This window comes from Centruroides sculpturatus, unplaced genomic scaffold, assembly GCF_000671375.1.
Source record: "Centruroides sculpturatus isolate CEXI.00-Female unplaced genomic scaffold, Cexi_2.0 scaffold1333, whole genome shotgun sequence".
NCBI classification, from domain to species: domain Eukaryota; kingdom Metazoa; phylum Arthropoda; class Arachnida; order Scorpiones; family Buthidae; genus Centruroides; species Centruroides sculpturatus.
Window position 1 is genome coordinate 46,852 of NW_019385709.1, and position 11,233 is coordinate 58,084.

At 33.1% G+C, this 11,233-nt stretch overlaps 2 protein-coding genes across 2 annotated transcripts in view; one reads left to right on the forward strand and one right to left on the reverse strand.

Moving 5' to 3' along the window:
- The window catches only part of LOC111641411 (proteasome subunit beta type-6-like), a 19,320-nt gene extending 16,972 nt beyond the window's left edge, over positions 1-2,348 (reverse strand). Inside the window, exon 1 of the mRNA XM_023387572.1 lies at positions 2,218-2,348. Coding sequence (XP_023243340.1) covers positions 2,218-2,319 — 102 coding nt within the window. The 5' untranslated portion in view covers positions 2,320-2,348. The remainder of the gene's footprint in view (positions 1-2,217) is intronic.
- A 2,310-nt stretch (positions 2,349-4,658) lies between these two features.
- On the forward strand, positions 4,659-10,210 carry LOC111641410 (DEAD-box helicase Dbp80-like). Its single transcript, XM_023387571.1, has 11 exons — positions 4,659-4,856; positions 5,411-5,507; positions 5,645-5,783; positions 7,547-7,639; positions 7,729-7,831; positions 7,969-8,083; positions 8,399-8,576; positions 8,756-8,993; positions 9,248-9,410; positions 9,481-9,672; positions 9,945-10,210. Exons 1-11 carry the CDS (start codon positions 4,803-4,805, stop codon positions 10,010-10,012), a joined length of 1,440 nt encoding a protein of 479 aa, XP_023243339.1. The 5' UTR covers positions 4,659-4,802; the 3' UTR covers positions 10,013-10,210.
- The last annotated feature ends 1,023 nt before the right edge of the window (positions 10,211-11,233 follow it).

An 11,233-nucleotide genomic window follows, 5' to 3' on the forward strand; every position in this document is an offset into this window, starting at 1 on the left:
GGAATACGGTTAAGGTTTTAACAAAGTTCGAGCGAATACATAATTAGCAAAAAATAGTTGAAATAAAGTGATTAAACAAAAATTATTACAAATATCGTAAATAACAGTTCACAAATGCATATATAGAGATATTTTTTGAAGGGGGAGAAATGGTCTTCACAATTTGAAATCGATCTAACACAATGCTCAAATGCTCGTGTAAACGCGTGCCATCTATCGTAGGATAAATGTACTTCGTGGGAGTGTATTAAAAAACTTTCCGAAGTTTTATGGCAATCGTACTATGCCACAAACCTTCGCCGGAGTATATTAAACAATTTCCCAAAGTTTCACGGCAATCAGATAAACGGTGTGGTAATGCATAAAGGACAGACAGACACACACACACACACATACATTCATTTTTATATATATAGATTACACCAATATTGTAATAAGGAATGTGATCTAATTATCATTTCAAAGTTCAACATCTAATTCTTGCTTGTTCAGTAAAAAATGCAATTTTCTGACTGAACCACAGAGCAAACTATCCTCTGAGAAAGTTTACGAGACAAAGAAGTTGAAAACCACTGGTTTATAACACCAGAGTAGTGTTAAAAGAGGAAATTTATTTAACTATAACTACTTATACACTTTAATTATTTAGTCCAGCAGTGCTGGCTTTAGATGCAATCAGCAGGTGATCACATGTGATAGCAAGAAAAAACGAGCACAGTTTACACTATACATTGATTAATAAGTCAAGGTACTTGACTTATTAATGAATGGTTTTTGTGAAACTTTTTGCACAGAGTGCAGATAACACTAAGCCAGTACCACTGTCCTGGATTTCCTCACAAGATTTATATTAAACCTACCTACACTCTGTCTACGAAAAGAATCAACTTTTGCTCTAAAGTTGATTCTTTTCGTAGACATGGTGGTAGACATGCATGGTGTCACTTTGGTAAAACCACAGTTGTCCAACTATTTTTCTTAATGGGCCAAATTAGAAAATTAAGCAATGTGGCCCCTGGGCTGGACATCCCTGGGTTAAACCAATCAGCACATTCCCTAATGATGTCAGCATTTTTCACTTAATATGTCAGGTGATATGTAAATTTTATTTTCTCTCACTAGATGGCAGAATGACTTTTCTATTAATTGTGTTAACTTTTTGTAGCATGTATAAACTATAAAAAATTATGCATTTAACACATACTATAGCAAACTTCCTTGTATTCCAATACCAGAATGTGAAGCTTTCATAACACTATTTATAATGCATATGGTGACATGTTTAATTAACAAATAAGGAAGAAACTGGAAATGACTTGCCACAATTAAGCGATCAATGGTGATCATCATTGGTTAATACCCGAGTTGATTTTTTCTATACACTATATGTCTGTACAAGTGTCTAATGATATATAAACAGAAGGGAAATAAGGAAAACTTCGGTGAAGAATATTTTGTGAAGATTACTTCCGGACTCCATAACTTTTTTCCAGTTTTGCTCTTATAGGGATGGCCCATGAACCCTGATGCCCAGAAAAGCACCTCCAAATGAGACGGCCGGGACCTCATTAGAACCGTAGACCTACACACAGGAGCAAAGAAGTCAAGGGAACCATACCTCTACATGCAACCTTAGAGAGATACGGCTTCCAGGTCACACGTAATCAGAAATCAGATCACTCTTCCAAAATTATCATGTTAAACTATTTAGCCCACACAACTACGCCGTCTTCACGTAGCCCACTTGATCATTGGTGGAATACTAAACAACATATAGTTTTAGGGGGTGTGGGAGCTTCAGTGCTTGCAGTCGCCTGCACCGAAACACTCAACTACACATGGAGCATAAGCCAAGGCTTGCTGTCGCTCGCCTCGATCAATGTGGAACATACTGATCTTCGGAGGTAAATATCTCACAAAGAGTCACACATACAGGTATGGTTCCATTGACTTGTTTGCTCATACATAAGGGATTTTTAACTCTAGGATGTTTAATTTCTTCAGAGTTCAGATCTTACTCCAGTTTTACTTTTGTAGGAATTGCCTGTAGACCAGATAAGCAGAATCTTGATTAAGTTTGTTTTTCTATGTTTCCAATTGATTAAAAGGATTTAATTTTTTTTCTATTCAACTATATATATAACATCTTATATCTCATATTTAACTGCTGTAAATTTAATAATATATGGTTAATATATTGCTTAAACTATTACTTACACCAGTCATGTGCTGGGACATCCATTCGGGAATATATTGATCACTCATTGTAGGAAAGCTCGAATGAAATTGATGACTTTGCTCGACACTCATTGCCGCCATTTTGATTAAACTTGAATACAACGACGCCACCAACGGCATTAAAAAAACAAAAAAAAAACATAGATATTTATAATATTACTTTATAATTTTCAATAGGTTAAAATATTTTAAATGTAGAAAAAAAACATTTTTATAAATTTTACTTGTGGAAATCAATATTAGCGACGACTTTTTTTTTGTGCTACGGTTAATTCCTCCGAAATCGCTTTAAATTTCGAAAACAGGGCTAAATGACGTCACGTTAAAATTTCACATTTTGAATCGCCCCTTCTTCTCATTTTTACATTGTAACAAAGCCTCTGTGAGAACCGAGGGGTAACCTTTTCACACCCCCGACAAGGCCTATGACTTGAATACACTGCATCCATCAGTGGAGGATCAACAAGTATCTAAAGGGGGAGGCTTAAATCAAAAATTTAAAATCTTTGAATAATTAACCTCTCGGGCCTTCGGATTTGCATGCCATTGGTGCTCAGTCTCAAGTTACGCATGTAGCAATGCGAATGTGTCTGAGCAGGGCTGTTGAGTCGGAATCGGAGTCGGATGGTAAGGAAAAGTCGGAGTCGGGTGGTAAGGAAAAGTCGGAGTCGGAGTTGGAGTCGGTAGATTTTTACGCGACTCCATAGCCCTGGTCTGAAGTGTCACCCCTGAGATACCGTTGAATGTTGTTGCCACATGATATTCTCAACACGAACTTGAAGATTGTGGTTTGACTCGGTTTGAAAAACTAAGACAACACTCGACATGTTGGCGATTTTCCAAGAGAGAATGCTTGCCGGGAAGAGTTTCATACTTTGGTGAAATTGGCTCCTGTTTAAGTGCTGGGAAAATACTCGAAGGAAACCCGAAAAAGTCCAAGCAACCAGGCGCGAACCCGTTACCAACTACCAGTGCTTAACGGTTTCGTCCACTTTACCACTGGAAGGCTTTTCATACAATGGCTAATTTCGGCACAGGATGTAGCTTTGTCTAAGGATATCGCGCCGCAATGCTTGATACTCGCTTGTAAATCTATACTCGAAATCCAGTACTCGTGTAGAACCTCGCACCATTTAAAACTCCGTCACGTGGATTATTCGACAATACAAACTTTTAACGAATTTTAAGATATAAAAAATTCATGGAAAAAATATTTTAAACACCTAAATAGGGGCCACTATTTCCCGAATACTCTGGGGGCACTCCTGACAGATCCGTCTTGTGTTGAGTTACCTTATTTGATCAAACCAATCCTTAAAAAATTCCGTTTTCTGATTTTTTTCCAAATAATGAAATAGCTTTGGCCATTGGCTAACATTTACTTTAGATTATTTTTCTACTTCAGTATCATTATTTGTTATTTGTACAACCAGAGTGTCCGAAAGGAGAAGCCCAAAATGATCTTTGCACCGGCAGCTCATCGTTCTCTCGGAGGCCCAGCAGGCGTGCCCGATGTCATAACAGACAACAAGAAACATTTAAAACACTCACGTGCAGTGGGAATTTTAAACTTCATGTGGCTCAGGCGAATTTGAATCGGGAATCTCATGTACAGTGTTGAATTTAGGCATTTTTCTTCGAGTGAATTTTTTTGGATGTTTTCTTAATATATTAGAACGATTTCGGCCCCCTGTTGATGGGGCTTCAGACAATTGCCCTTTCTGCTAATAAGATAACGTGCCACTGCCTGCAACTTACTAAAATTCCAAAAATTTCGGGCGTTAATTCTAGGATACTCTAACCAATATATTAAAATTTATATTTAATTATACGAGGATTACACTAATTACACTTCATAATCACAGGATTGCCCGTACTGTTTAATCGTGCTGCCACCGCTTTTTATCCCATTAATTAATTTCAGTGGCATCTTACGGGCAAAAAAACGGCATTGCCTATTCGCCATCAATCTTTTATACGAAAATATTTTTCCCCAAAACGTATGAAGTCAACACTATACACGGGACCTCATGCCTGGGCTCCCGCGATGCTGATTATTAATTTCGCTGTTAGTAAGCCACATCATTTCAATTAAATACATTGATTTTACTATTGTTCAACTTTAGCAGGGATTATTATTTGCGTTAAGCTAGACAAAAGAGATCGTTGCTTATACACGTTTACAGTTTTTAGTTCAGTAAACGCAGATTAATTTACAGTTCAATTGAACCGACTTCCGCACACGACTTCGGATTCGAGTACCCAACGATATCACGTGACTTACTAAAACAACGTTTATTAATTTAATTAACTTAATAAAAATATCACGTTCGATAAATATAAAGCGAATAAACACTGAAATATTGGAAAAAAGTAAAAAATATTTCTACACGCGCGATTTTGACACCAGGTGGCATTGTTTCTTTATCTAGAGAGTGACGTTTGTGAAGCATTGAATCGGGAGCGAGTTGATACGGAGTTCGCTTCTACAGTTGCCTACGATTGAATAAGTTCGTTACGGATTACTTTATTCTGTTATTTAGAAGATAAATATCGTATAGAAGATGGCAGATTGGGGTCTATCGGCCGACGAGCAGGAGAAGAGCCTATCACAGAAGGTAAAGTGCTTAAACCTAACCGTGTAGGATAAATCCGATCAGATTGGTAGAATTTCCAGTAAAATCGAAGAAAATCATCCCTTCATTTCGTCTAAACAAGCAATCACAGTTTAAATACTCTCCTTTTAATTAACCTGTTTTATTTCTATGGTAATTAATTAACTGAATGAAGCACGTGTTTTCTTTTGAAATTGATTAATTTCTAAATGATTACACGTTTTATCATTAAATCTACATTTTGAATTGTATTCTTTTGTTAATGAATTAGAATTTCGTTCATTTTTTTCTTCGTTTTAATCAGAATTGTGTCATTGCAATCTCTTTCGTCATTATACAACTATATATAGACATTATCATTGAATATAATGTATTGCCTTTACTCCATATTGGATATTTGTAGTTTAGACTCATAAATTGCTGCTGAACTAGTAAATCTTTAACTCTTTTTCTATTCTACCCTGCTCCGTTAATCTTACGTCTTTAAGACGGCGCAGAAGATCGGTTACCGCTGTCAAAAACAATTAATAATATATCTTTATAATTATATTTTACAGATTGGAAGCATAAACATTAAATCTCCAAATCACATGGTGCCTGTTGTAAAGATACCGGCAGAAGATTCGTTAGGAAATGGCGAAACGGATGAACCGGGTACGATTGGTTTAATGTTGTCACTTAAAATTCCTTTCTTTTGTCTAAATTCCTGCAATTTTTCGGATATTAAGGTTAAAATTATTAATTTTTAAACTCGAGTAAATGTTTTTGACTTATTTCGCTTGTTTCTTTAGAAATTCCACTTGCTGAGGCATCGTTAATGAGAAAAATACTACACACTAAACTCGTTCATACTACTCACGATGTTGAAGTTCAGAGAAAGAATCCAAGTTCTCCTTTATATTCCGTCAAATCTTTTGAAGAATTAAACTTGTAAGTATAATTTTTTAATAAATAATTGAGACATTTGAGTGTAAGTTAATGGTATATGACATTTTCTAAATTTTACAGGAGCACATGCCGAATATTGAGAAAAATAATGCAATTGAACTATGTCAAATATATAAATTTTTTCGTATTGTTCAAAGAAACGACTCTTGTTTAGAACAACAATTCCACGAAACATTGTTTTTAAATGTTTTTTATTCATGAATTAAAACACATTTAAATGAATAAGTGAAGTCTTTTGTCTTCAGATACCATTGTTTACATAATTTTCACAGGAAAACGGTTATAATGCTGTCTTACTCGTAACTACACAGCAATTTGAAGTACAAATGGTAAACATCTGTTATCCGTTACGTGTAAGATATAATGTCTGTCAATTTTGTCTTGTCAAGTAGACGAGCATTATTATATTTCGGAGGTATAGTTTTCCCGAATGATTCTGCGTCCAAAGTATGATTTATTATTCCACTGTTAGAAGAGGAGTCAGCTGATATGTTGGTAGTGATAGTTATGGAATCCTATGAAAATAAAGAAGAATTCAAATATTTCATGTAAACAATGATAACTGAAAAGTTTCTTTTTAGACATTAGTATTATTACAGCTGAATTTTTACTAATAGAGAAAATCTACCAAACTATGAATCATTACATAAAGGAATTAAAATGAGTTAAAACAACTGTAATAATCATTATATTAAACAATGATGTCTTATGTTTAGTATGTAATGCATGAATGTAAATAATGTCATCAGCTGTTAGCACTATTATCTGCACAAGTTATATTTTAGGTTATGAAGTTTATCTACTTGATAATCACTATTTGAGTCTTTTGAATCACTGTAAATGATTGATTCTGTATTTATCTGAATTATAAAATCAGTTTTTTTGTTTTCAAAAAGCAATTATTGAATTTTACTACTTTCTTACTGTTGCAAGATCACACTAACTTTCTTCTTGGCACCATTTTCTTGTAAATAACATTATGTACGTGAAGTTGTTTGCACATATTACTTTATGAGTCAATATAACACTTCCACCAGTTGACTTATCAGTTAAACAAGGTTCGGGTGCAGTTATTTTCAACTTTGCTTAAAAAGTCACTTACCATTATTTACACCTGGATGCCTGAATTATCTGTTGAACATATANCTGAACACTGAAAAGCAAATGAGTTAAAATGCTGGTGTAATGATTTCATCATTACACCAGGCATGTTAAAATGCTGGTGTAATGATTTCATCATTACACCAGCATTTTAACTCATTTGATAAGAGTTCCACTCGCTTATTAACATATTATCCACTATTTGACACGATATAACACTTCCACCAGTTGACTTATCAGTTAAACAAGGTTCGGGTGCAGTTATTTTCAACTTTGCTTAAAAAGTCACTTACCATTATTTACACCTGGATGCCTGAATTATCTGTTGAACATATATTATAAAATTGTTATGGCTTATAGTATAAATTGACTTTACTATAACTTTAGTAACTATGAATGAGATTGTTCTAATTAAAATGTAAAAGTTATCAAGTATTTACTGGATATTTATGTAATTAAATATAATATGAGCATGAAAATGATCTTAAAGCAAAAGCAGAGAATAGTAAGCAATTACAAATTTCAATGATTTTTTACTATAAATTTAATAATATAAAATTATTTTAATTCTTATTTTTACAATTAGTTTTTCATACTTTAATAATTTAATGAAACAAATAACATATTTCTATTAAAATCTGTAGGCGTCCAGAACTCCTAAGAGGTGTTTACGAAATGGGATTCAATGCACCATCTAAAATTCAAGAAACGACACTTCCAACATTACTTGCGGATCCGTAAGTGAATTTACTTTCATATTTTATTTAAAAATCTGTAGTTTACAACTATAAAGTATCTAATTTTTATCATTTTTGTCATAAAACAGCCCTCAAAATATGATCGCTCAGTCTCAGAGTGGAACAGGGAAAACTGCTGCTTTTGTGCTTGCAAGTTTAAGCAGAGTCGATCCGGATAAGAGATATCCGCAGGTAATTTATGTTAATTTTAATTAATGTAAGAAACATATTTAAACATTTATTGATTTTACAACAAAATATAAACTTAAAAAATACCCCGCAACCAAAATAAGATTTTTGAATTTAATTAATTTTATTTTAAAAATTAGGTTTTAATTCTCTCGCCGACCTATGAGTTAGCCGAACAGACTGGATGTGTCGCAAAGCAAATGGCTAAATTCTGCTCGGAAATTGGATTTCGTTTTGCAGTTAGAGGAGAAACATGTAAATCTTATTTTAAAATATTATCATCTTTTCATCTCACTAGTGCACAAGCTGCATGTCCTGTTCCTTATTAAAATAGTATTATATATATATATATAATTTAAGTTTATAAAAAGAAATAGTATAAGCTGCATGGGTGCCAGAGTATTGGTGTAGAATAGCCACTTGTGGCTCGTGAGTTGCAGTTTGGCCTCCTTGGTACTATACTATCCTTTCTATGCACTTTTCTCAGTTCTGAGCTGTGATATTTTCTTTTTGTTATTTTTCTGCTGTAAAAAGTATTCTTAACACAAATAGCTTATTTTTTGCTTTCAGTGGCTAGAGGTGAAAAGATATCTGAGCAAGTTATCATTGGAACTCCTGGAAAAGTGTTAGATTGGAGCATAAGATTCAAATTCTTTGACGTCAAGAAAATTAAGGTGTTTGTATTAGATGAAGCCGATATTATGATCGCAACCCAAGGTCATCACGATCAGTCTATTCGAATTCACAAGTAAGATAAACCATATCTTGTCTTGTTTTTTAAATGAAATCCTTCTTTGTAAAATTAAAAACAGGTTCCTCACCTTTTATCTAGAACATTAACTAGAATATTTCTATAATTATAACTAATAAAATTACTTATTAATATGTCTGATTAATTAGGGAATTAATTGCTTACCTCTTTAACAGACAACTTTCTCCAGAGTGCCAGATGATGATGTTTTCTGCTACTTACACAGAAGAAGTTATGGATTTTGCTGAAATTATTGTGCCTAATCCAGTTGTTTTACGGCTCAGGAAAGAAGATGAGAGTCTGGAAAACATCAAACAGTATTATGTTGTATGCAGAAATACCGAAGATAAATTTAGTGCTTTAGCAAATATTTATGGAGTTTTATCTATCGGCCAGGCTATTATATTTTGCCATGTAAGTTTTATTTATTTATTGATTAACTAATGTATAATTTAAATCATTAATTTAATTTAGACAGCAATTTAACTCTTACTTAAATTTTTGTAATTAATTAGTAGCATTGTTACTATACTTTCAATATCAGTATATCATTTATATAACTTAAGACAAAAAAAATTGAGAAAATACTGATTAAATATTTAATTTTCTAACTTAGAAATGCTTATATTATATAAAGAAACTTTAAATATTTTAAATTAATATTACAGACAAGACGTACTGCAGCTTGGCTGGCCGAGAAAATGACCAAAGAGGGACACGCCGTTGCTCTTCTGTCTGGTGATTTGTCAATCGAGCAACGAATTGCCGTTCTCAACAGGTTTAGAGATGCAAAAGAAAAGGTTCTTATTACCACCAACGTTTGTGCAAGAGGTATGGAAACTGTCATTTTTTGTTAAATTAATAGAAATTGCAGTAACAAAATGCAAATTTTTTTCCATAGGTATCGATATTGAACAAGTCACTTTAGTCGTAAACTTTGATTTGCCCGTCGATCAGAAAGGTAATGCAGATTGCGAGACCTACCTTCATAGAATTGGCCGTACAGGAAGATTCGGAAAATCTGGAATCGCCATAAACATGGTAGATGGAAAAAGAACAATGAAGATCTTAGAAGATGTTGAACATCATTTCAGTAAGTGAAATCTGATAAATATACTCATTTTTCGCCTCTATAACATGCAACTTTGAGAAAACTGTGTAGAAAATCAAATATTTTGATATTTAATGTCACATGTACTCAAGAACATTTTTATTTTTACACTTCTGTTAAGTTAATTTAAACAAATATCATAATTTAAAATCACTTTAATGTAGGAAGTAATTGCAAGTATAATTCTTTGACTAAAACTCAATGAGATTCCTAGCCGACAAAAGTTTTAAACTTTAAAGTATTTTCTGTTTCAGAGCGTAAGATCACCCGACTGGATGCCGAAGACGTGGACGAAATCGAGAAAATCGAACACGACGATTAAGCCGTTCGGACGCAACTTTGGTCGTAAAAGAGGAAAACGTTTCCAGCTGTAATTACATATTTTGCATAATTTGTCAACTTGTAAAAAGAATATCATTAAAAAAAATACACTCATTGGAATCATTGACATTTTGTACATTGTTTATGTTATTATTTTCAAATGTACTATAATTTTATTTCTAAAAAGAAAAAAAAAAAACAGAGAAAAAGATATTTTCATGTATGGAATTTAGCTGTGTAAAATAGATATGAAAAGGTCATCCTAAAGTTTTTTATATTAAGTCCATTTTTGTAAATTCCATGAGTTGGCATTTTATAAACAAAAAGCACATTTTATGGTTTCTTCTGACATCAGATTTCAATGTTTGGTGTGATGAAAACATACCGAGTTTTAATTTATACATAATTATCAGTAAACAGAATAAGAATGATTATTTTAGACTGTTTTATTACTGTTTCTCCCCAGAAAGTGTCCTTAAAGATACTGGGTAGTGTTTATGTTATTGGCAAACATTTTTAGTTGTCAATAAATTATTGACTTTAATGAAAACTGTGTCTTGAATTTTCTTATTTTCTTACGGGGCGCGACATCCGAATATCTAAGGAACAATTCCCGCGCTGGCATCGGTGATGCGGATCTTTTAAGCAGAAATTCTGTTCTGACTTGAAAGATCTGCATTCAAATTGCTGTTGTGGATCTTTAAATGTTTAGAAATTTTATTGTTTTATCTAAAGATCTGTATCTTCATCAATGATATGGTATTCATCTACATCCTCCATGGATATGGATGCAAATCTTAAGAGGCTAGGTGAGATTTGAGAAATTAATATTACAAAAGAAGAATATTTAGAATAAATAATCAAAAATAGTGGTTTTTTTGTAATTTTTCATTTAATTAATTAAATACAGTTATACAGAAAGTGTTTTTATGGACATTATGAAGTGCCGAAGCGTGTTTCGAACATAGATAAAGCGAGTAACCAATAACTCGTATGATAATATATTGTTTATTAGCTGTATTTTGTACATTTTAAGAAGGCCCGATCACTAAAGTATCGGTTAGCGCGGTGAAAAATCAGATCCGAAAGTCGCGCAAAGGTCCGGACCGGATTCTAATCTGGATCCACCACCTTAATATATGGCGCGCGGGTGCTGGCCGATAAGCGTAATTCAATCTTTGTACTTTAATAATAATAAAATATATTATCATTAAATCTCACT